General features: G+C 42.5%; 1 protein-coding gene across 1 annotated transcript; it reads right to left on the bottom strand.

Moving 5' to 3' along the window:
• Positions 1 to 3,615: 3,615 nt before the first annotated feature.
• On the bottom strand, positions 3,616 to 4,290 carry Tpd52l3 (TPD52 like 3). The gene has a single exon (XM_050160487.1). It carries the CDS (start codon positions 4,288 to 4,290, stop codon positions 3,616 to 3,618), a length of 675 nt encoding a protein of 224 aa, XP_050016444.1.
• Positions 4,291 to 24,738: the final 20,448 nt, after the last annotated feature.

Genomic DNA, 24,738 nt, shown 5'->3' with positions numbered 1-24,738 from the left:
GATGTAAAAAAAAAAAAAAAAAAAAAAGAAAAGAAAGCAAAAGAAATCCACACCAAAAAAGAATATTCATGAGAGTTAATTACCTCCTTATAGGTCACATCTCCCTGCATCATCACCATGGCAATTGGATTTCAAGATATGATGGGGGAGGGCCGACTGTTTAGGCTACCTTCTAATCTCTACTCTCTAATCTCATATTTCTGCTAATATGGGTGATGCAAGACCAGAAAATGTCAAGTCACAGGAATTCTGGTCACTATTCTGCAGCCAGTGCTTCTCAGGGTTGAGTCAACTTAGCAATGGGCATTTTTGAGCCTACCTATACTCCAGGAGCTGTTGGAAACTACATCCTAAAATAGATTTAAGATAAACTGCAAAATCCAAAGGCCTAAGTGCATAGAGGTGATTATGAAGATACACGAGACAAGGAACTGAAGGAACCCAACACATGAGGTAGAAGCAGAATGGGAAAAAAATGCAGTGGAGAGAAATCATTATTACCCAAACCCATGTTTTTTAAGGCATTTTGTATGATCCCCCATCCATTGTTACAGCTATGTTGAAATCAATTTAAAATCCAAAAGCAAAACGAATGTGCCATTTCTGTTTCACAGTTACACATTCTTATCACCTTGCAAATGTAGTCATCTGTTTCTTCCAGAGTGCTGGTTCTCACCCTGGGAGATTCTCTCTCTAAAATTGTTCTTAGTCTACTTCTCTGGCCACTGGCGCCTTTGAACTGAAGTGCTCCAGTATGTCCTCATTTCCCCCAGGGTTAGGTACCACTGCCTGCAGAACTGCAGAGGGCTACTCACTGATGCTTTGGGCCTGCTTTTCTCCGTACCCATCACTCACCATGCCCTTCCATTTCTGGCTTCAGTGACTTCCAGGTATTTCCTGGAGTATGTCCTTCATGGCTCAGTTCTCTGCGCACCATATGAATGCTCTACTTGTGTCTATCTGGCAAACTTCTACTCTTTTTAAGATTTTATGCTTCTGTGAAGTTTATTTTCCCCCCAGACAAGGTTTCCCTGTACAGTTCAGGCTGGCTTCAACCTCTTAATCCCCTACCTTAGACCCACAGGTACACTGGCCACCATGGCTGACTCTAGTCTTTGCTGACCAAGACAGAATTGAACACAACCTTCCAGAGGACTTTGTCTGTGGCACACAGCTGTTTAGGCACCTACCACACTACAATCACAATTGATCCAGCAATCTGAGGGTTTCTACAGAACGTGGACCACATCTACATAATCTCTGTGCCTTCATGGCCAGGTACCGCTCCTTACACACAGGAAGGCCTGTTCATCTTTGAGTACCTAAAATGCTTTGGACAAACATTATTTTTGTTTACAATCAGGAGGTTCCTGTGCCAGTTTATATTGCTAATAATCTCTTGGATCCAGGATTTGATCTAAAATATGTGATAATCTTGCATTAATTTAATGAGAATGTATTGACTATTTACTTTAGACATGGTAGGATAATCACTGATCAACAAAATCAGAACTGTGCTTTACTGGTCTCACGGAATTGGGAATTTATTGAAGATATTCAGACATAGTGGAACATAAACATGAGTACTGTAGTCCCGGTACTCAGAAGTCTGAGGCAGGAGGATCAAAAGTTTGAGGACAGCCTGGGCTATTATATAGTGAGACCCCCATCTCAAAAAATTATTGAAGCCAGGCGGTGGTGGCGCACGCCTTTAATCCCAGCACTTGGAAGGCAGAGGCAGGAGGCAGAGGATCTCTGTGAGTTCGAGACCAGCCTGGTCTACAAGAGCTAGTTCCAGGACAGGCTCCAAAACCACAGAGAAACCCTGTCTCGAAAAACCAAAAAAAAAAAAAAAAAAAAAAGTTATTGAAAAATGTTCTCTCATTCTTATGAGTTATTTAATAAGGGAGAATGTATTTTAGGTGTGGCCCCTGGTACCAATGGGACTGTCCACAACGCGAGCCTGTCTGACTTGTAGGTTGCTGCCCATCGGCTTATTTTTCACTCTTTCTTGTTGATTTGTCTTTTGTTCTCCAGCCTAGAAAACTATCTCAGTCGATAACTATCATAAACCAAGAAACAAACAAGCAAAAGACTTGTACATCTTATTTTAATCCAAGCAAAATATGGCCTTTGGGACTTTGTGAAGGGCTGGGATTTATCAATGGCCTCACCGTTTTACCCAGAGCTTCTGCACTGACAGCAGTATTTAGTTTCACTTTAGAGAACAAAAGGGATGCAAAAGAAACACTCAAGAAACAGCAAAACGGATAGGGTGCTTGGACGGGAGGGCCAGCTTGTAGGCAAGGAAGGGTTAATGAAATGGACTCAAGCAAACAGCAGAGGGCCCCAATCAAGGCAGCACAAACTCCTATTTCAATGCAGTGGGAGAAAAGAAGGAAGACACTGGAATGGGTGTTTTGAAAGGGGGAAAACAGGAAACAAAACCCAAACATAAACCAAAACCAAAATGTAGTTCCTGTGAAAATCAGATATTAGAAAGCTTGAACAAACGCAGACCAAGTTTCCCCAGGTTCCTATGGAACTGCGACCTTGGGAGGACTGGCTCCTTCTTCCTTCTGAGTTGAAGTTAAAACCAAGAGCAAGTTGAGAGTCAAGCAGAATAGTGATCTGCCTTCAGTTAGGCCTATTCAAAGGCATAACAGTCAGCATTACAGGGGGCTGACAGTCTTTTCAAAAGGTTTAAAATGGAGGTTGGGGAGGCTTAGCTTTCTTAAATCTGGTTATATTGTGTCCCTGCTGTCCCTTAGCTTTAAAGGTGATTACTAATTTGCAATTGCTGCAGAATAAGATGTGACTTGTGGTGGAGACATGCTGCCACAAGGGTCAAACGTCAAACCCCAACTTTAATATACAAAGAGAGCAAAATGCACGCAATGCAAATTTGCATTTTCACTTTGAGTCCAAAATAGTAATTGCCTGAATCAAAGCTAATTTGATTTGCTGAATTATCCACTTTGAAAAAATAAAATTTATAAAATGTATAGGGGCTACTGTTTTTTTTTTTCCACTTTTCTGGGGGACTTAAGATGGACAATTTTCTTAACAGTATTTTAAAAACAAAAGCTGTGAAACCAGGGATGCAGTTCGGGGGTAGAGAAATTGTACAGCATTGTAAAGCGCGGGACTGCATTGCCAGCACTGTAATAAAATAAACGTTGTAGGTCAAGCGGTGCTTGAAGGAAATGGGAAGACTATATAGCCAGGTTATTTCACACCTTTCCCCAACCCCAAATACAAATCTCTCTGGCCTTCTAACGGGCTAATAGTCCAAAGAGTTTGGGATCTGGTCTACGACTCCTCTGGACCCATTTTCCTGCCCGTTAAAAGTACCCTCAGAAAAGCTAACGGATGCATTTCATCTAGAAACTCGTGTCAATCACCACTGTAAAACGTGGGCTTCTCTCTCACTGAAGAGCAGCAAATATCTATTCACAAATGGGCATGCCTGCCATCGAAACTGAACTGTGCCCTCATCCGGAATTATAATAGCTTTACCATCGCTGGTTGCTTGCTGGCTTTTGTTTGGCAAGTGTGACGAAGGAAGAGGGCTTCTGGGCCGCTTTGGCAGCCACGCAAGGCTTAACAAAGGGCTCACTCTGGCTTCAGGACAGAAAGCAGTTGATCTCCAAGTCCTGGAACAGTTTCACACCCACTCCCCGGAACTGAGTGTGGATCACTGCCACTCGCTGGTGAAGAAAGGAGGCCATTGCCAAGCTCTCTGCCACCTGCAACTCTTGACTTGACTGTCCCCATCAGCCCTTCAAGAGACCTGAAAGCAGACGAATTCTTCATGTCTTCAAGCTTCCGGCAGATGGCAGAGCCCACAGAGGACAGGGCAGTTGAAGTCTTCTGCTTCATGCAGGTATTAAAAGCCTGGACGTCATGCCAGCTCTTGGACAGATTCTGCCTCAGTCCCATCAAGGCCATGCAGCCCAACTTCCTCCTGAGTTCCCCACACCGCTTCTCTTTGGCTGCCAGCACATTGCGTAATGCGAGGATCTCTTCTTCCAGTTTAGTGAGCTCAGATTGGAGCTCCATTTGTTCTGAAGCTGGGTGGGATTCAGAGGTGGATACAGACGTCTCTGTCATGGCCTCGGGAACAGACAGGGAAACATCTTCATCCAGGGAATCCAGGTCAAGTTCTTGGTAGAGAGAGTCCTGTCCTTGGTTTGGGGACAAATAGATGGGGCTGGTGGAGTTGCAGTCTAGGTCTGCAGGCTCAGAATTCTCACCAGTGGGACAGGACACTAGGTGAGCCGGCTCCATATCTTGGGCAGTAAAACTCATTGGGCGGGCTGGCTAGTGAGTCTACATCCTTGCGAGGAGTGGACACTTCCGGTGGGGATCCACTTCCTGTTGGTGGGGGTTGGATGTGCGGGAGGTGGAAGTTGCAGAGGTGGGACTTCCGGCCCAAAGGGCTGCCAGTCATTCGTCACCTCTCTCAATTACGGAATGCTCTGTGGAGGTATTTCAGGGGCTTGTTTCTACATCACAAGGACCTTGTGAGGTAGGCAGAGCTCAGATTATTATTGAGAGAAATCTCTTTTCCTCTAGTAGTAGTGACATAGGCCGGGTGTTCAGTAGTGGGTAATACAATCTCAGTGAAGTATCAGGAGTGCCAGGGGACTGCAAGGCAGTGTTCAGTCTGGGCAGCCATAAGTGGATGGGAACAGTAAGCCTGGAATAGTGGGGTTGGCTTAGGTTTTGCTTTGCTTTAGAATTAAGCTCAATGAAAACAAAGACTTTTTATTATTATTATTTATTTATTTATTTATTTATTTATTATGTATACAATATTCTGTCTGTGTGTATGCCTGAAGGCCAGAAGAGGGCACCAGACCTCATTACAGATGGCTGTGAGCCACCATGTGGTTGCTGGGAATTGAACTCAGGACCTTTGGAAGAGCAGGCAATGCTCTTAACCACTGAGCCATCTCTCCAGCCCCCCCAAGCAAAGACTATTGTACCTTGAGAATTTAGGGATAAAACGTTTGCGATGGACAGCATGGATTTTTAATACTGTGGTTGTGTTTTCTTTTCCATACTGCATCTGTTCATGTTTCTGAAAACAAGTCTGGCTATTTTTAACGGTTGCCGGTTGTGGGAGCTAGTCCTACCAGCAAACCAGAGTCAACTAGACGGAGTCTTGAGAGGGTAGCTCGCTTCTTCCCTCAGTTCACCCAGAGTTTGTAATTCACGGGCAGAGGAATCAACACTAATCCAGGGAAGGCATGTGTCAAGTATCCCGTAGCTCCTTGTCTGCTTGCCTGTTGCCAGGAAATACCCTTGATCAAGTCATAGAGCTGATGATCTTGTTGGACAGTCTGCTCACCTTTGCGAGCATGACATTGTGGAACATAATTCATCCCTCCACACACTTAAGGAATTTGCTGTGCCCATGTCTATATGTCTACATCTTAGCCAACGTTAGCCCTCTCGGGTTTATATTTAATAAGCCTTTTACCCCACCTCGTAATTCTTATAATAATAATTATTATTTAATTATTATTATTTTACTAGGAAGGTGTGCTTCCCTGGTTTATAAAAGGATAATTGTTTTTTTTTTTGTTGTTGTTGTTGAGAGTATGAAGACTGGAGGGATTTGGCTATATGTATGAAGTTTTGAAAAATACAGCAACACGTCCCTAAACAGCGCTTTGTTCCTGGATAGACTATTCCTCCTTTACCTGGTTTAAACTCTAGCGGTTTCAAAACTACTTCCAGTCTCTAACAGCACTCTGCTCATCCACAGCTGATAATGAAAGGTTTTCAAAGTGAGAAGTCCCTGGATTAAACTAGTTGACATGGACCATACATTGATCATTCAGAATTGATATTTCAAATTACCAGGTCGGGATTTCCACCTGTGTTTTTCCTCCTTGGATTGTTTTGACCACTGACCTCACTGCCCATTTTCTTGTATTTATGTTTCCCTCCTCTTCGATTAAAAACACGAATTCTTTGTTAGCTTTGATTCTATTTTATGCAATAATTTTTATTCTCTCCTAGGAAAACTGGGTTGGCCCTTTTCGAACACTTGTTTCCAAATCCCAGATCCAGGCACGGCAAACAAAGGAGGGCCCCTAGCCGGCGGCGTTCACACCTCCTGCATAAACCGAGATCAGTAAGTGGCACAGTGGAACGGTCTAGTTTATTAGGCTTTTGTTTAACTATATCCAGAAACATTTATATTTCGATATACATCTACCAAACTAAACTTCATTTAATTTAATTCCTAATTGATTCCTTCATTAATATAATTCCTAATCAGTTGTTTTTAAAAGCTATCCTTTTAAGGTGTAAAAGTAGCAAACAGTGAAATAATCTGTGTGATATAAAAAGACACAAAACTCCTCATCAGAAACTAATGAAAGCTTTTTGAATCTATTTAGAATCAGTTCAGGAAATGGTGATTTTTCTATCCTTTGCTTGTAACAAAGCCGAAGCTGTTGATGACCTACATTTAGTAAATTATTTACCTCTTAAGAGTGATGGATTTATAGAAGTCTCTCCAAATGTAAAAAGTAAATGAAACTTTAAAGAAAAATTTTCTACTATGTATAGAAACCTATCTATTTAATCAATAAGAATTCCTAAATATAAATGCAAAACAATCCCCTCTACTAGAGAGCCTTCCTATCCAGACGTTTGGACCAGAGATTCCTCTGTATGTACTGGGAAAGGAGAGCATTGTGGAAAATGAGCCCGAAGGGGGATGTAAGAATGTAGACAAAGCTGGCCTCTGAGTCAGAAAAGACTTGGTTCTTTACATGTAGTACATATAGGTTGTCTGTCCCTGCCAAGGGAAAATGAGCTTGGCATGTTTCTCTCCTTATGACCTGGAATTCAGAGGACCCTTCAGAAGGGAGCAGGGGCTGGACAGGATTGAGTTTGTCACTGGGTTCTCATGACCCTCTGTTACCTACATCTGCCTGCGTTGCAAGCCTTTCCAGCAGAGGCAGAGACCATGCTGTATTCAATGGGGCTAGTGGCTTGTTTTCCATTGCACGTCTCATTAGCGGGAAGGGAAGATTATCTCCAGACTATGCAGCTCTCGAGTACCAGGAGGCCGGGTTCTATTAGGGCAGGGTTCCGAATGCTGGCAGGCATCCTTCTCTTCAGTGGCTAACTACAGGGTGTTTATCTGCCTAAGGAGAGAACTGAGACACTGGAAGGGTTAACCATGAGCAGCGAAGACTCCCAGAAGTAACCAGGAGGAGAGTCAGAGTGGGGGTTGTGCATGTGCATGCGTGCGTGAACAGCGTTTATATGTGCCTGGATGCTAAAGTCCTGAAGCTCAGTATTGAGGGGATAGAGCTGGCAAATTGAGGCCAGAGCATTCCGACTTCCTTGTATCTGAGGCTGCAGGTGCCTGGAGATACTTCCAGACCTCTTAAAGGTTAGGATCATTGTGGTGGATTTGCTGCAATGCAAAAAAAAAAAAAAAAAAAAAAAAGAAAGAAAGAAAGAAAAAAAAAGAAAGAAAAAAAAAATCCCACCACACCCTGAACTGCTAGCAGCTTAGCTATTCCTGTCTCAAAACTGTGGTCGCGCCTGCTATGGCAACAGCATATAATTATTTTCTCAATCCGGGGGCACAACCAATTATCAGACACATCTTCATTTTAATAAGACTTTTCTAGAAGGAAAGCCCGACAATATTAAATTGCGCATTGGTTTCTTAGATGAAATTCTGATTTTAGGAATGCAGAAATGCCATGAAGTGGGTGTTTTAAAATCGGAGTGATGCAGTCGAGATCAGCCAGCTGTAGATGTCAGCGCGGCTGCTTGGTTCTACTGCAGCTGAGATCAGGTGTTCTTTCTTTTTCCCGTTCTAAGAGAGAAGAAAGATGAGGAAGTGGTTTTTTTTGTTCATTTCTGCTATAAAAATAGAACAAACTGAAGAAGAACAAAATATATTGATATTTATGTATGGAAAGGCCACAATGAAACTCTTTATTTTATATGCCAACTTACAAAATTAAAACAACAACAAATAGAGACAGCAAATCTTACTATGCTCTAGGTGTTGTTAATATTTTCACATTAGTTCACTCCTCAATATTTTTCTCCTTTTTTTCCTTTTCTTTCTCTTCCTTCCTTCCTTCCTTTCTTTCTTTCTTTCTTTCTTTCTTTCTTTCTTTCTTTCTTTCTTTCTTTCTTTCTTTCTTGTTCTTTCTTCTTTCCTTCCTCCCTCCCTTCCTCCTTTCTTCCCTCGCTCCCTCTCTCCCTTCCTTCCTTTTATTCTTTCCTTCTTTTTTTGAGACAGGGTTTCTCTGTGTTATCCTGGCTGCCTGGGGACTCACTCTGTAGACCAGACTTGCCTTGAACTCAGAGGCTCACTGGCTCTGCCTCCCAAGTGCTTGGATTAAAGGCGTGCGCCACCACTGCTTGACCCAATCCTCAGTATTCTCGAGAAGGAGATGTGGAAATGCTGTCAGGAGTCTGGGAAGATGGCTCAACATGTAAAGTGCTTGCTAAACAAGTAAAGTGCTTGCTAAACAAGTGTGAGAATCTGAGTTTGAATCCCCAGAACCCATGTGAAAGCTGGGCTCTGTGTTTCTACAACAAGATGGGGGGTGGAGACAAGAGAATGCCCTGAGACCTGTGGACGGGTCAGCTTGGTATGTGCAACAATTAACAACAAAGGAGAGGCCCTGCATCAAACAGGGTGGAAGGCAGAGACTGACTTTCACATATGTGTCTTGGCATGCACAGATCTATACTCACATACATGAATATGCACACACATATATACATCACAATACATGTATATACCATATACACATACATCATACACTTTTTTAGTTTCATTTCTGTTGCTGTGACAGATACCCTGACCAAAAATAACTTTGGGCAGGAAAGGTCACATTTTACACAGAATTGCAGGTCACAATGTAGTATTAAAGCAGGAACTTGCAGACAGACCTGCTTGGTATCCCATACAGCATTCATTACCTTTCACCATTTACTTCATAACAGCAGGAAGCACAAAGGATCCTGCTGGCTCCCTGGCAGGAAGGCTTTTGCTCCGCTGGCATTCATATACAGCTTAGGGTATGGTCCTAGGATTTGGTGCTACCCACAGTAGCCCGAGACCTCCTACATCAGTTAACAGTCAAGACAATCCCTCACAGACATCCACAATCCAGTCTGATCTAGACAATTCATCAGTTGAGATTCTCTTCCCAGATATTTCTAGATTACATTAAATTGATAGGTAAGGCTAACCAGATCCCTCCCTCTTCTTCCTCCCTCCCCCCTCCTTGTCTTTCTCTCTCCCTTCCTCTCTGTCTCTGTGTCTCTGTCTCTGTGTCTCTCTCTGTCTCTCTCTCTCACACACACACACAGGGGTGGGAGCAAGAAATGAGTATTGTGAGGGCTAAGCACGTAGCTCACTGGCCCTGATTTGGAAGTTCAGCCTTTCAGTCACACAAAAAGCTATTAACGTTATTTGAGTCAGTCCTCCCAGTTTTATAAGTCATGAAGTGGCATTGCCTAGAGGATTATTTTCTGAGGATATTCAGTTATTATTTGCAAACATGGGATATTAATCTCCTAAGCTAAATTGCTTTAAAAAGAAAAAAAACCTCATTTTCAAAAAAAAAATCTTTATTTTAAACTTTCTGAAATGTATCATACATACAAAATAGGTATGTATCTTTGATGGTTATCAGCAAGCAATTTCTTAGTGGCCATTCGTCTAAGAAAATGGTATATTTCGATGATCTCATAGTTCTTTGCATGCCCTTCTTTTTATCTTTCCTTCTCCCCAGTTAATTGCACCAAAATTTTAGATGAGCCATTTCTTTTTTTTTCAATATTTTACCACCTATGTGCCAATAGAAAATGTTTTATTTAGTTGTGCCGGGTATTAAACCATCTATAAATTGAATCATATCTATGTGTTCTTTCCAGACTTGCCAAGATCCATCCATGTTGATATTGTCCCTGTAGTTCATTCATTTTCGCTGATGTGTGGTATTTTATGATGTGCCTAAATCTGAATATATTTATGTATTTGATAATTGATGGACACTTCCTGAAACATTGGTGATTCAGCTTCTCCAGTGTTCCTCCCCAAGGCTCAAGCTCATCTAAAGTATATTCTCATGCTTATACTTAATGTTGTAGGCATAAGTGATTTTATTCACAGTTAGACTTCCCTTTCCTGAAATATGTCCTGATGCTCATTTAAGATCTCCCTTGTCTAGCCCCATTTCCTACCACTTCCCGGGACTCCTGGGCTTCTAGCCTCAGTTAATTGCACGTCTACAAACTGTAAGTTTCTTCATACTCTCCTGTTCCCAAGCCTTTGCCCATGTCCTCTGCTCACTCTGCCTGGAAGTTCATTGCTTTCCGGCTGCTTCCCCACTTCTTAGGTGGCTCCTGGGTAGGGAGGCCATTTTCTAGTTTGGGTTTTCCTTGAGCTGGCAGAGGTCCTGCTGTCAGTATCTCAGGTTTATTCATTTGGCTTTCAAAAGCTGTCAGATGTCAGGAAATAGAACTCCACAGCTGTTTTCAGTGTCTGGAAAGGCATGCCAGTTCTGCTTTGTGTAATTGTCAGTGTAATGGGAAAGAACTATGAAAATGCCACTTAGCATTATGAGTACCTAACTTCTCAAGCTTCCTTGGTTAGGGCAAGTATTGTGGGATGTAGAAGGAGCTGTGGGCTGTGTTCCTGCTGCCCAGCTCCTGGCCACCTGGCTATCTTATACCCCGAAATAACAACACACAAATTGTATTTATTTAAACACTGCTTGGCTCATTAGCTCTATCCTCTTATTGGCTAACTCTCACATCTTGACTAACCTATTTCTAATACCGTGTGTAGCACCATGAGGTGGTATCTTACCAGGAAAGATTCAGCATGTCTAACCTGGTGGCTGTCTGCATCGCGTCTGACCCAGAGAGGAGAGGCATGGTGATTGTCTCACTTCCCTCTTCCTCCCAGCATTCTGTTCTGTCTACTCCACCCACCTAAGGGCTGGCCAATCAAATGGGCCAAGGCAGTTTCTTTATTAACCAATGACCTTCCTCCATCATTTCCCCTTTTTCTGTTTAAACAAAAAAGGAAGGCTTTAACTTTACCATAGCAAAATTACATATAACAAAACAGTTATCAAGTAAGAATTACAGTTACAATATTTACAGCTATTTTATCTTTTATCATAACAAAGGAAAACAACTATAACTATCTATTCTTTAACTCCATCAAAGACTCCAGAAGGATATAATATTACCTAAGTAAATGAGAAGTAAGCAACTTACAAAACTCTAGAAATCACAGAGACATCTCGCTGCCTGGGACCCAAATTTCCTCTGTACCATTGGGGCATCCATCTTCGGTCTACAAGCCCATAGTTTCCAGCAGACATTTCCATGAAGCAGGAAATTTCAAAGGCAGTTCAGTCACTATCTGCTGTGTCCTGCAGAATGTCTCACCGACTCTTTCATAAGTCAGGAACCCCAAAAGATCATCTCACCTTTAGGCAAGTTCAGCAGTCCTCTTTCTGCAGGTTCTTTGTGTCCAGTTCATGCATCAGTCCAGGCAAGAGCAGTTTCTTGCCCAAATGGCTAACCAACTCCCTAAGGAGACCCTTCGATGCCCATCTTCCTCTTGAAGTAGATTGGTGCTGCCAGGAGCAGACATGTCTCATTGTCATGAAAAGTCCTAAGTTATTAAAACATTAAATGCCATATTCTGTAGTCTTTGAAAGATATGAAGAATGCCTATTTGAAATATATCTATGCACATCTAGAAAGTCTAACTAACATGACTACAAACTTGACTATTATTGATGATTATCCATTAACAACCTATATACATTATATTTTTAAATGAACTACACAATCACAATACCTTAATCAAGATCATAGATATACATATATATAATAAAATTGACACAATCACAATACCTTAATCAAGATCATAAATATACATATATATAATAAAATTGACCTTAAATTTAAATCAGTAGAGTAAAATTTATACCAATGTACATTATTCATATCTATATCATTTCCCCTTTAAATGTAAAAGAACATTTATAAACAATATTTGGGAATATGGGCGAAGTTATTTCTCTCCAAACTGCTTTGTGCTGAATGGGGGGCGCTGTTAATTAGATCTTTCTTGATGTAACCTGTGTGCTAGGTTCCTCTCAGTCGGCAGTTGAGCAAAGTAATTTTTTGAGGGTGTTCGCAGCAATCTTTCAGGAGGGTGTGGTCTATCATACCATATTGGGATAGAAGCAATCCACAGGGTCTCATCCTCTGTGAAAATAAAAGAAGAATCTCTTTCCCCAAGTATCATATCCTTAGATCCAAATTCTGAAGTCAAGGTATTTTCAAAATATCCATGGTGGATTAGTTCAGCAGCATTTATAAACAAATATCTTTTAGCATCTGTTGCTCCTTCCTCAGCATTCAAACAATTCAAAGAGAGCATAATAGCATACAGTATCAAGATTCTCTGTGTATTTTCCATTTTTGTGTGGCTTTATTTTAACTCTATTTTGTTTATTTTTACTTTTATTTTTTGAGACAGGTTCTCTGTGTATCTTTGTCCTGGAATAACTCTGTAGACCAGGCTGTCCTTGAACTCACAGAGGTCCGCCTGTCTCTGCCTCCTCAGGGCTGGGATTAAAGGTGGGTGCTACCACACCTTGAACTCACAGAGACCTGTCTGTCTCTGCCTCCCATGCATTGGGATTAAAGGCGCATGCTACCACACCTTGAAGTCACAAAGGTCAATCTACTTCTGCCCCTTGAAGTCTCAGAGGTCAATTTACCTTTGCCTCCCAAGTGTTAGGATTAAAGGTGTATACCACCACACCCAACTACTCAAGAAAAAAAAAACAGTTCCTGTTTACTCAGGTAACACATCCTTCTCAGGTCTTTGATGAAGATTAGAAACTAGATAGTATACAGTTTTCCATATTAATAAATTTTAAAGAATTGACATAAGAGATATAACATTTATAAGGTTAAGAAACATAAATGCTCACATTGTTTATCTAAAAAGATGTTTTAAGGTTTAAAAGGACATTTTAGGTTGGCAATAGAAGTTATGATAAAAATGGTTTAGATATAAAACTTTGGACTCACTAAGATAGGATAGATAATATAGTATTTTCTCCAAATTTGCCAAATACCTGTGGACTAAGCATTGTAAATGTAATTCTTGTCTGATAATGGTTCTTATTGTATATAGTTTTACTGTGTTAACGTTAAAACCTTTCCTTTTTATTTAGACAAAAGGGGAAATGTTGCAGAATATTTGTGCACTGTGTGAAGATGTGTTTCTGTGATTGCTGTAATAAAAAGCTGAATGGTTAATAGCTAGACAAGAGAGATAGGCAGGGCTCCCAGGCAGAGAGAGGAAGAAGAGACATCACCAAGTCATGGAATGAGTTGGACACACAGAATGACAGAGAGGTAAAAGCTACATGGTAGAACATAGATTTAAAAATATGGATTAATTTAAGTTGTAAGAACTACTGGAAAAAGCTTATGCTAAGGCCAAGCTTTCATAATTAATAAGTCTCTAAGTCATTTTTTCGAGGCTGGCGATTCAAAGATAGTCCAACAAGAAAGTTTGCTACAAGAAAGGACACAAAGCACCTTCTTGTTGTTAAAAAGGAGATAACTCTTTAATTGAACTTAGTACCCACTTAACAGAAGAGAAATTACGCCTGGTGATGGAAACCTAGCCAGCTCCCCAGGGCTAGTGAAGTCATGGATCTTGGAAGAGAAACTACAACCACCACTTTACTTAACCAGCATAATCCCTAACTCCATCCTAAATATTTACCCGTCTCTTTCCAACAAATGGAGGCTATTACAGAAAACCACAACCAATCACAATTCTGAGTTGTGGAGCCCAAGGAGGGTTACATCCCCTGCTTCTAAGATCCAGGAGAAGAGGGGAGAGGAAATATTTTAGAACCAGAGGAGCTAGAAGTTTGCTGTGAGGTTGTATCTCTAAGGGATGTCAGAAGAGGCTACAGCCATGGACTCTCACCAATATGGCTGCTTGCACTGATAGACATGCTGAATGGGAGCAGGGGACCTCAAAAGGCCTCAGACCGCAGAACTACAGGCAGCTGAGGAAAGCCGGGAGCAGGATCATCGTCTCCAAGGAAGGGCATTTCAGTCAGTCATTCAAAAACACATACAAGTAACCTTACACAAACTGAGCAGGCTGTATTTTTATATTTAGGAATACAGACATGCGCACACACCTACACACACACACACACACACACATACCCCACCACTGCCACCAAAAACAATAACAACAAGTAAAGAAAAAGAGGTCTTAAACAAGTCTTGGGGGGACACATGGGAGGGAAGGAAGAATGATATAATTATATGCTAATCTCACAAAATGGTTTTTAAAATGAAATGGATAAATCATATGTTATTTTTACTTGCTTTCGGGACAAGGAAACCCCAGGTTACTTTCTCCAAAAGTAACACGGTAAATTCACCCCTTTTAGTAGGAGTTAGTCTTATTGCATTAGAAAGGAAATCTCCCATTTGGTGTCCTCTGTGTCTGTTTTATGCTGGCTGCTTATCTGCTGAACAACTCACTAAGAAACACCTGAATGGATAGGTGGAGATGGGAAGTTAGTTGCATTTTGTTTATCTGTCTGTCTGTCTGTCCGTCTGTCTGTCATCTATTTTTGTTTTGTTTCTTTTTCGATACACAGTTTCTCTGTTTAATAGTCCTGGCTGTTCAGGAACTCGCTTCGTAGACCAGGCTGGCCTTGAACCATCACAGAGATCTGCCTGTCTCTGCCTTCCTGGTGCTGGGATTAAAGGTGTGCACCACCACTGCCTGGCTAAGTTGGTTGGATTTTTTCAAAATAAGCTTTACATTTTAGATCAGCTTACGGCCTATGTGAAAGCTGAAAGAGTAGAGACTTTCCCAGCCTCTCACTTAGTTGATTCCTTATCTACCACATACATTTGTCAGTGCTAAAGAACCGAGCGCTGCAGTTTTACTGTTGAGGCCCTCGTGAATATTTGTATTCTCAAATCCCACCCACTGTATTTCACTTCATCTTCTCTTAATGCATCCCTGGCCTCCTCTAGTGTGTGACAGTTTTGCAGGCTTCTCTTAGTTTTGATGTCCATGGAGTCCTGAGGCATTCAGGTTAGGTATTTTGTAGAATGGCTGTCCATTTAAGGTTATCCGATGCTCCCATGTGCAGACAGCAGTGCTGGCTTTTGGAGAACGGTGATCAGAGAGGTAGGTTAGCATTGTTCGCGCTGGGTTTACTTCAGTTGTTGTCTCGGTTCAAAAGCCTGGTAGTGAGGGCACGGAGAAACCAGAAAAACCACTCACACAGAAGCTCAGCCATTTATTATCTGTGCAGCTTTGGAAAGTTACTCCGTTTCCAAAACGTGGTTTTTACCTATAAAGTACAGACAGTAATTCACTAAGTTATTCAGTGTAGAAAGTGATTTAGAGTAGTGCCCGGCAGATGGGAACTGTGATGTATGTGTGGGCGTATGTGTGCGGTTGGTAGTGTTCCTGACTGGCGTGAGATTTACACGCTTCCCTTATGTACAGCCACCAGCCCTCTTGATCTCAGACGAGTAAGCTATTTGTATTTAGTGGTGAGAGATTGAAATTGTAAACATTGGCAATGAAAGAGCTTTGTCTTGCTGCTTCTGGGAATTGTGAGTTCACCTCCAAGTAGTTTTCCTTACAGATCGTGTCATTGGGACTGCAGAAATGGCTCAGGAGTTATGAATGTTTGTTGCGCAGTCATGAAGACTAGAGTGTTTGGATCCCAGCGCCCAGCTAACAGTCCAGGCATCCTGCGAATGAAGATTCATAAGGCCAACTCTGAGAGATCTGAAGCCCTCTTCTGGCCTCTACATATTCATAGGCACTGATTACGTCTGCATGTGTGTGTACATTCACACACACACACACACACAACACAACACACCATGCACCAGTGGTGCATGCAGACTATGGTGTGAATTTTCGTTGTCACTTTGTACAGTGCACGTTAGCCTGGCATCTGTGTACCTATCATTTGCACACTCACTTGAGCACCCTGGCTCTTTTACCCACTGAGCAATCGATATGCTTTAGTTCCCTAGACCAGGAGAATGCTTTTGACTGATAATCTGTGATCTAGTTATGACTGCTTTCTTCCCTTCAGCCCAAGCAGAAGGAGCCTCAGAGCTTACTAGTATTAGAAACAAAGACAACATTGTTTCCGGACTGTGAGGGGTCAGTATGGACACCCGTACAGAGAAAGACAATTGCACTTGCAAACTGCTAAGTGTTCAAATGTGCTTCCCGGTTAGTCATCTGGGAGTCTACGTGGCAATATGAAATGCTGGTTCCCAATGTGCAGACATGCCTAGGCTGTTTGAGTTTCTGAAAATTCCATTAGAAACTTCATGGAAATGTTTGTGCAAATCCAAATGTGTATGTCTTTCAAATTTTTAATAAAGACGTAAGTCTCACTGTCTACAAGGCAAGTCTTGAACTCACTATGTAGCTCACTCTGGCTTCAGTTCCATGGTGATCTTCTTGCCTCAGCCTCCCAAATCCAAAGATTATAGGCATGAACCTCCATGTTCGAAAAAAAACATGCATATTAACACATTTTGGCCTCAATCTTGCCTTACATTTTTTTTAAAGTCTGGATTTTACAATCTGCTCTGTTTCTTGGTAAACTGGGCCAGTGGTCACAATAGAGCCTCTTGTGGAGACTCTTATGAGCTCCATGTGTATACATGTGTTTGCAGGTGGGTGACCACAGATGGGCGGTTCATGTGTTGAGAGGGAAAAATAATCTGTTTTCCTTCATCAGAGGAGCTTTAACTGGGCACTTCCCCAGCCCACAGCTTTAAAGGACACTACGTGCCCATTCTTACCACCGTCCTCTGCATGGAGAACCTTTGCTGCTCCCATCTCTGCAGGTGAGGGAGCAGAGGCAGGGAGGCTGAACTGCTTGCTCACATCCGCAGTGCTCATAAGTGTCACCTAGGCCTGACTGAGTCCTGAGTTCATTTCTTTCCTGGTGCCTGATCTCAGTATATATTTGAGACGCGTATATAACTCACAGTACATTTCTGCGAAGTGTGCGGACATGAGTCCTAGAATTACTTTGAAAAGAAAGATGTGTTTAAAGTGCCTACATCTGAGGTATAGCAGTTGGGAACTTGGAGACACATATACACTCACATCATCATCCCCAGATCAAGGTAAAGCGTATTTCTAGCACTCCAGAACACTGAAGCCCCTTTGCCATCATAACCTGCCCCCACGCACACCTAACTAGCAGCTTTTCTGGTCTCATACCAATACACAGCTTTTTCCTTTTTGTGAGCACGTATGGACTTGACAAGAAACACTCTTCTATGGCTTCTTTCTAAAATCTTTATTACATTATTCATGTGTATGCGTGTGCACACATACACACACATGCACACAGACAACTTATGAGACAAGATTCTCTCCTTAACTGCAGAGTGAACACGGATCGTCAAGCATGGGGGCAAAGTGACTTCACCCGCTGAGCATTCTCACCAGCCCGGCTTCTTTTATTTGAAACGGTTGCTAAGGGGATTGTTTCTGTTGTTCTTCTGGAGATTTTCTGTAGGTCTTTAAACAAATGTGGGGACGTGTTTCATTTGCATTATCCTGTAATAGGTTTTCCCTTTCCATGCTGAGGATTGAACCCGGGACCTTGGGCATGGCAGGCAAGCACTCTGTTGCTGAGCTACCTCCCCACTCTCAAGGCTGGCATTCCCTTTTGGCTTTGACAGTAATATTTTCAGAGCAGAATATTTGGAAAGTAGGGAGAGGCACACAGAGGAATTCTGCTACCCGGAGCTAATCATGGAAGCTTCTGATGGTACGTTCCCAGCATGCGCTCCCTCTGTGCTAGTTTTGGATTGTATGGACGCTTCTGTTTTATAACCTGTTATTTTCCCTCAGCACCCCGAAGCATCATTTCCCATGCCATTTAACACGCATTCTTTTATAATGATTTAAGACTATTTTAAAAGTACCTTTTATTTTCAAAATTATCCTCTTTTTTATGTCAGTGGTGGGGAAATATGTAAAGTGGTCACAAGACTAAACGGTATGACAGAAACCCCGCCTTTGGCCCCTGCTCCTGGATCCCCGAAGTTCCAGGCCTTTCCCTTCCAGTGTGCTACTCCGCAGCTATCCTAGATGTATATAAATAGATACGGGGAAAAATTGTTTTTCTCTTCTCTTCCTTATGCACAAATGTCAGCACACTGAACTAATTTTACCCCGTGCTTTTTTTTTTCCTTAAAGCTTCTGAGAGAAAGCTTTGTATTAGTATTTAAAGAGCTTTCTTTCTTTTTTTTTTTTTTTTTTTTNCAGGGTTTCTCTGTGGCTTTGGAGCCTGTCCTGGAACTAGCTCTGTAGACCAGACTGGTCTCGAACTCACAGAGATCCGCCTGCCTCTGCCTCCCGAGTGCTGGGATTAAAGGCGTGCGCCACCACCGCCCGGCTCTTAAAGAGCTTTCTTGTGTTTAAAATACAGGATTAAATGCTTGCGTGAGTGCAGAGCACAGCTACACCGGAGGCCATTTTTCTCCTGATCGGCCCAAACAAATACCATTCGGCCTTGTCACTGGCATCATTCACGTGAGTCGACTGCTCTTATCTCTGCAGAGAGCAATTAGGCAGTGTTTATCAAAATCACACATGAACTCTGATCAACAATCCGCTTTTAGGAACCTATTTCCCTGTGTGCTGTCTCCCATGTGACACGGTGTCCATGCATGGGCTTTGTTGTTTTCATTTTCTGTAGAAATATTGCATTCTATGATAAACACACAAGTGTTTCTTAACTGTATACACACATTTAAATGGTTATTTTTAAGAGATGGTCTGACTATGCAGCCCAGGCTGTAATATCCCTATGTACCAAGTGTTGGGATGACAGAAATGTGTTCCAATTAAAAGCGGGAAGGTACAACATAAAATTTTTAACACAGTCTCTTTTGGGCTTTAGCTCCAAGATGACAAAAATATAAAAGAAAAGAAAAAAGAAACTACAGTCATGCCAAAAATGATTGTGGCCATGTGCAGTCAGTCTGCTGCACAAACTGGGCCCAGAGTGTGCCCAAGGACAAGGGCATTGAGAAGGTCATCATTCAGAACACTGTAGAGGCTGCTGCTGTCGGAGACATATCTGAAGCAAGTGTCTTCGATGCTTATGTGGTTCCTAAACTCCATGTCAGGCTGCTTTACTGCCTGAGCTGTGCTGTTCCTAGCAAGGCAGTCAGGAACTGATCTCACGATGCCTGGGAAGGACAAAATACCCCCACCAAGATTTAGACCTGCTGGTGATGCACCACGGCCTCCACCTAAAGCCCACGTAAAGAGGGGACTTCATAAGGACAGAAGGAACGACACCTTGGAGAAATAAAATGGAAGTTACACTTTAAAATAATTTAACATAGACAACAAAATGCACAAGGGAAGGTGTGAACATAGTCCCTGCCACCGCAAGTTACGTAGTCACAATGCCTGAGTTTGGGGAAACTACAGAGGTACCAGATCTAGTGGGGTGAGCCTCGGAGTGGGAAGATGACCTCTCTGGTCATAGTATCTCCCCTACCATGTAAGCACCACACTTAAATGTTTTAGAAGAAAAACACTGGCTAATAGACTATAAAACTTTGAGAACAATCTTCAAACTATTTCACATGATTTGGAAGTTACAAGTGTGACATTGTCAAAGAAGGAATGTTTCTGTACTTTTTTATGAAGACCACTAGAAAGAAACATCATTTAAAAAACTAAGGTAGGTTACCAAATGGCTCAACAGGTAAAAACACTTGCTGCCAAGCCTGAAGACCTGAGTTTGATCTCTGAGCCCTACTTAATGGAAGGAGAGATTTGACTCCATCGAGTTGTCCTCTGACTCCTCCCCCCCCAACACATGCTGTGGCACATGCCACCCTCCATAAAGTAAATGGATAAAATGTAATGTTAGTGATAATAATAAAAAACCAAAGGGGGCTGGGGAGGGTGGCTCAGTGGATAAGATACTTAAGTATGAGGAACTAAATTTGAATTCCTGGCTCACACATAAAAAGCCAGGTATGGTGTGCAAGCCTGTAACCCCAGCCAGCACTGTCGATGGCAGGTGCAGGAAGACTGTTGAGGCTTGCTGCTACCAGCCTAGCTCTAGATTCAATGAGGGACCCTGTCTCTTGGGAATAGAGTGGAGAGCCATAGAATTGCCTTTCTCTGGCTTCTGCATGCACTCTCATGGGGACACACCTGGACACGCATGTGTGCACACCACGCACACAGAAAGAGAAGTGCTAGAAGCTGTATCAAAGGCTTAAAAAATTCTTCCTGAATGGTAAGGTAAAAGTTATTAAATATTCTTCTCTTTTTGCCAAATCATAGCCTGCATCTGCCCTCATACCTCCTGCCTTTTCAATGCATCTTTGTGCTTGACTGAAGTAAAAGTTTCCCGAACATGAGTATTTCAATAACTAGGAGCTGTTCTGTACACAGTTACGTTGGTACCTTCCTAGTGCCTACGCAAAGCATTTCAAAAACTAATCGTCCCTGAAGAGAGCCGAGCTACCCAGGAAAGGCAGCAGTCCTGTAATTCCTCTTGTGCTATAAACAAGATATGAATCAAGAGAGAGCTCAGGCCACCCAACAGTGTTAGGTAGACGTCAAGTGGGTCCTAGCCAGTGTAGCCCTGAACTAGAGGTTCTTGTGGTTTTAGCATCTAGGGGCCTAGGAGGAGGGCTCAGGTAGGAACCGCATGAGTGCTGGAATACTGTCAGAGTGGAGAGAAGGGTCCTCAGGCATGTCTCCCTCTAGGGAACTGGGAAAAGCCGCTATTGGTTGAAGCGTCCCCACCACAAAAGAGGTGTCTACAAAAAAGGTGTCTGAACAAGGATGGATTTGCAGAAGGGGCCCAGCTGGCCAATGAGAGCTGAGTCCTTTGGTGTGAGAGGTCCTTCTGTCTATGTGTTGCTTTTATTGGTTAAAGAATAAAGAAACTGTCTTGGCCTGTGATAGGGCAAAATAATAGAGCTAGGCAGGGAAAACTAAAGTAAATGCTGGGAGAAAGGAGGCAGGGTCAGGGAGACACAATGGAGCTACCCCCAGAGTCAGACATGATGAAACTTTGCTGGTAAGCCACTGCCATGTGGCGATACACAGATTAATGGAGATGGATTAAATTAAGATGTAAGAGTTAGCCAATAAGAAGCCAGAGCTAATGGGCCAAGCAATGGTTTAATTAATACAATTTCTGTGTGGTTATTACAGTTCCGGGCAGCTGGGATGAACTGGCGGCTCCTTGCAACATCCTTGACAGTGACTCCTGTCTGAGATCACAGTACCTTGGCTGTGCTCCAAGTCTGGCGTGGGAGGCCAGATATTTTCCCATGTGTTCTGTAATTGCCTGTGGTCAGGCTTGAGAGATCACACACAGGTTTCTGGGTAGAGGTCAACCTCCTCCCTAAGATTAGAAACAAATGTTCTCCCTTGGGTATTGACTATGGCAAACCTGCACAGTGTTTTACAGTATAGTAGAGAAACTTGAGTCTGTGGCAGCATGGTCAGGAGCCTCGCCAGAAACAGATGGTTTACTTGAAATGAATGATTGAAGAGAGGGTCCAAGGGTTTGAGGAATGCCGTGTCAGCAGGGCTAGCAGTGTGAAGGCCGTTACTGTTCCTAGATTGGACTTGAGCCAGGAGAGACGGAATGGTGAGAGAAGTTTCTTAAGGGATGCGTGGTTCAGTAGATGAAGGTAACTGCATCCCAGCTACAGCCCAGCAAGGTGCCTGGGCTGTGAGTACCCAAAGGGAAGACTCCACAAAGAAACCATCTGTCTTTCGCTAATGCTGTTTATCTGCTTCACCCAACTGAAACCAGAGGGCCAGGAAACCTGTTTGATGTGGTCTGTAACGGAGTAGGACTTAAAAAGTGGAGAAAGAAGAGAAGGTTGAAGTTGCAGAGGCAAACAGACTGTCCAGTTCAGCAGTGCAACTATATGCGTGCTCAATTTGGTATCTTTTATGCATTTAGTTTGCTTGCACATATACCTTTTGCTCACTATTAAGCCATTTGATCAATTATTTATCAATTATTTGCATGCCTTTTCTACTTTCCATAAGGTGGATGGAGAAGAGCGGCTGATAGAACCTCCAAAAAGCTCACATTAACTGCATGTGGACCAGCTTGTCTTCCTGTGCCTTTGCTAACTCTAATTATTGATCTTTGCCATTTTAATAGAGGGAAATCCTGACTTGCTGTTTTAACCAGCATATCTTTGGCTTCAAGTTTTAAATAAAAATACAAGAACAAGTTGTTTTTGGCATACCACATCCCATATGACACTGGGGCATCCCAGTTGAAAAGGGCCTCCTGATATATCTAATGGGGAAGCCCACGGCTCACCTAATATGTAATGGGGAAGCCCACAGCTCAGAGCTTTGCATAAATGTTCTAGATTCTCACTTTTATTTGAGGAAAGCTGTATGAAAAGAAAAGTAACAAAACACAGAGACAAAAAATAGTTTTGAGGGTTGGAAAGACGATGAGTGAACAGAGGCTCTTGTCACCAAGTCTAAGGACCTGAATTTGACCCTCAATACCAACATGGTAGAGCTAAAGCACTGACCGCCACACATGTGCAGTCACTCACCCCCAAATAAATAAATAAATACATGGAAATTTAAAATGACTTGGAGTAGACAAATCGCGTGGGACTGACGAGATGATAGCTCAGTTGGTATGTAAGCATCAAGACTTGAGTTTGATCCCCAGCACCCATGTGAAAAGTCAGGAATGATGGGACATTCCTGTAATTCCAGTATTGATGAGGCAGAGTCAGGTGATTCCTGGAACTCCCTGGCCACCGAGCTTAGCCTGCCTAGTGGGCTCCAGGTCCCAGTGAAAGACTTTATCTTAAAACAGACAAACAAAAGAGATTAAAAACAAAGTAGCTGGCTCTCCAGGAATGGTTGACTTCTGGCATCCAAAAGCACACACACATGCTTGTGATGCATATGTACCCAGGTGTGCATCCCACAGACATGCAAGCCTACTTCATGTATCCATCCCATTCCCTCACCAAAGACAATTGCATTTTCATCTCTGTATCAGGATTGAGTCCTTGAGACCTATGCCAAAGAGTGGTGTAGTTAGGCTGTAACAGAAGGTCTACTCTTAGCCTTTCTGAGGATTCTCCACACTGACTTCCATCGTGGCTGCACCAGTTTACAGGAGTGAGTAAGGGTTCTTTCTAGGCCTCCTCGCCAGCATTTGTTATTTGTCTTCTTGACCCTAGCCATTCTGACTGGGGTGAGATGGAATCTCAAAGTACTTTTAATTTCCATTACTCTAATTGCTAAGGATAGTAAACCTTAATTTTCCCAAACATTTCCCGTAATTTATTGTACTTCCCAGAGAATGAAGAGCTTTTTTCATTCTTTTTTTAATTAATTAATTAAAAAATGATGTTTTCTGATTTCACATACCTATCCCAGTCCCACTCCCTCCCTTCCTCCCACTCCCTTGCCTTCCTCGCCCCACTCCCTACTCACTCCTCAGAGAAGGTAAGGCCTCCTCTGGGGAGCCAACAAAGTCTGACACATCACTTTGAGGCAGGATCATGGCCCTCCCCTCTATATTTAGGCTGAGCAAAGTATATCTCTAAAAAGAATGGGCTCCAAAAAGTCAGTTCATGCACTAGGGGTAAATCCTGGTCCCACTGCCAGTGGCTCTACAGACTGTCCCAACCACACAACTGTCACCTGCGTTCAGAGGGCCTAGTTTGGTCCTATGCAGGTTCCCACACTGTCAGTATAGAGTCAGTGAGCTCCCACTAGCTCAGGTAAGCTGTTTTTGTGAGTATCCCCATCATAGTCTTGACCCCTTTGCTCGTATTATCTCTCCTCCCTCTCAGACTGGTCTCTGGAAGCTCAGCTTAGGGCTTAGCTGTGAATCTCTGCATCTGTTTCCATCAGTTGCTGGATGAAGGTTCTATGATGGCAATTAAGGTAATCAATCTGATTACAGGAAAATGCCAGTGCAGGCACCCTCTCCCCTATTGCTTAGGGTCTTAATTGGCATCATCCTTGTGGATTCCTGGGAATTTCCCTGGTGCCAGAGTAAACACGTTTTTTAAAAAAAAAATTATTTATTTTTATTTTGTGTACATTGGCGTTTTGCCTGTATATATATATCTGTGTGAGGGTGTCAGATCCCCTGGAACTGGAGTTACAGACAGTTGTGAGCTGGGGGTGCTGGGAATTGAACTCTGTCAGTTGTCAGTGCTCTAGAAGAGCAGCCAATGCTCTTAACCACTGAACCATCATTCCAGACTGGTTAGTAAATACTTTTGAAAGGTATTTCTAGTTTTTTTTTAAGGGTATTTCTTATCTGTTTTTATTTCTTCTTGTTAGAACTCTGCTAAGATCCATAGCCAATCTGTGTTTCTTCTTCACTCCACTGACTGTTCTTTTGCTGTAGGAAAGCCTTTTAGCTTTATGAAGTCCCTTGTGTCAATTGTTGGCCTTGATTCCTGAGCAAACGGAGTTTTATTTGGAAAGCCCGTCCCTGTACCTGTGTCTGGTAGGGTCCTGCCTGTGTGTTCTTCCAGCCATTTCAGCTCTTCAGGTTTCACACTCAGATTTCTGATTCGTTTGAAGTT

Source organism: Alexandromys fortis, unplaced genomic scaffold (genome assembly GCF_014885135.2).
Source record: "Alexandromys fortis isolate MF-2015 unplaced genomic scaffold, M_Fortis_MF-2015_v1.1 scaffold_10, whole genome shotgun sequence".
Classification (NCBI taxonomy): domain Eukaryota; kingdom Metazoa; phylum Chordata; class Mammalia; order Rodentia; family Cricetidae; genus Alexandromys; species Alexandromys fortis.
Note: the sequence above shows the minus strand (reverse complement) of the source record. Positions and strands in the feature narration are given on the sequence as shown.

Coding starts and splice junctions, on each gene's coding strand:
- Tpd52l3 (XM_050160487.1), bottom strand. CDS start 4,290: ATGGAGCCGGCTCACCTAGTGTCCTGTCCCACTGGTGAGAATTCTGAG.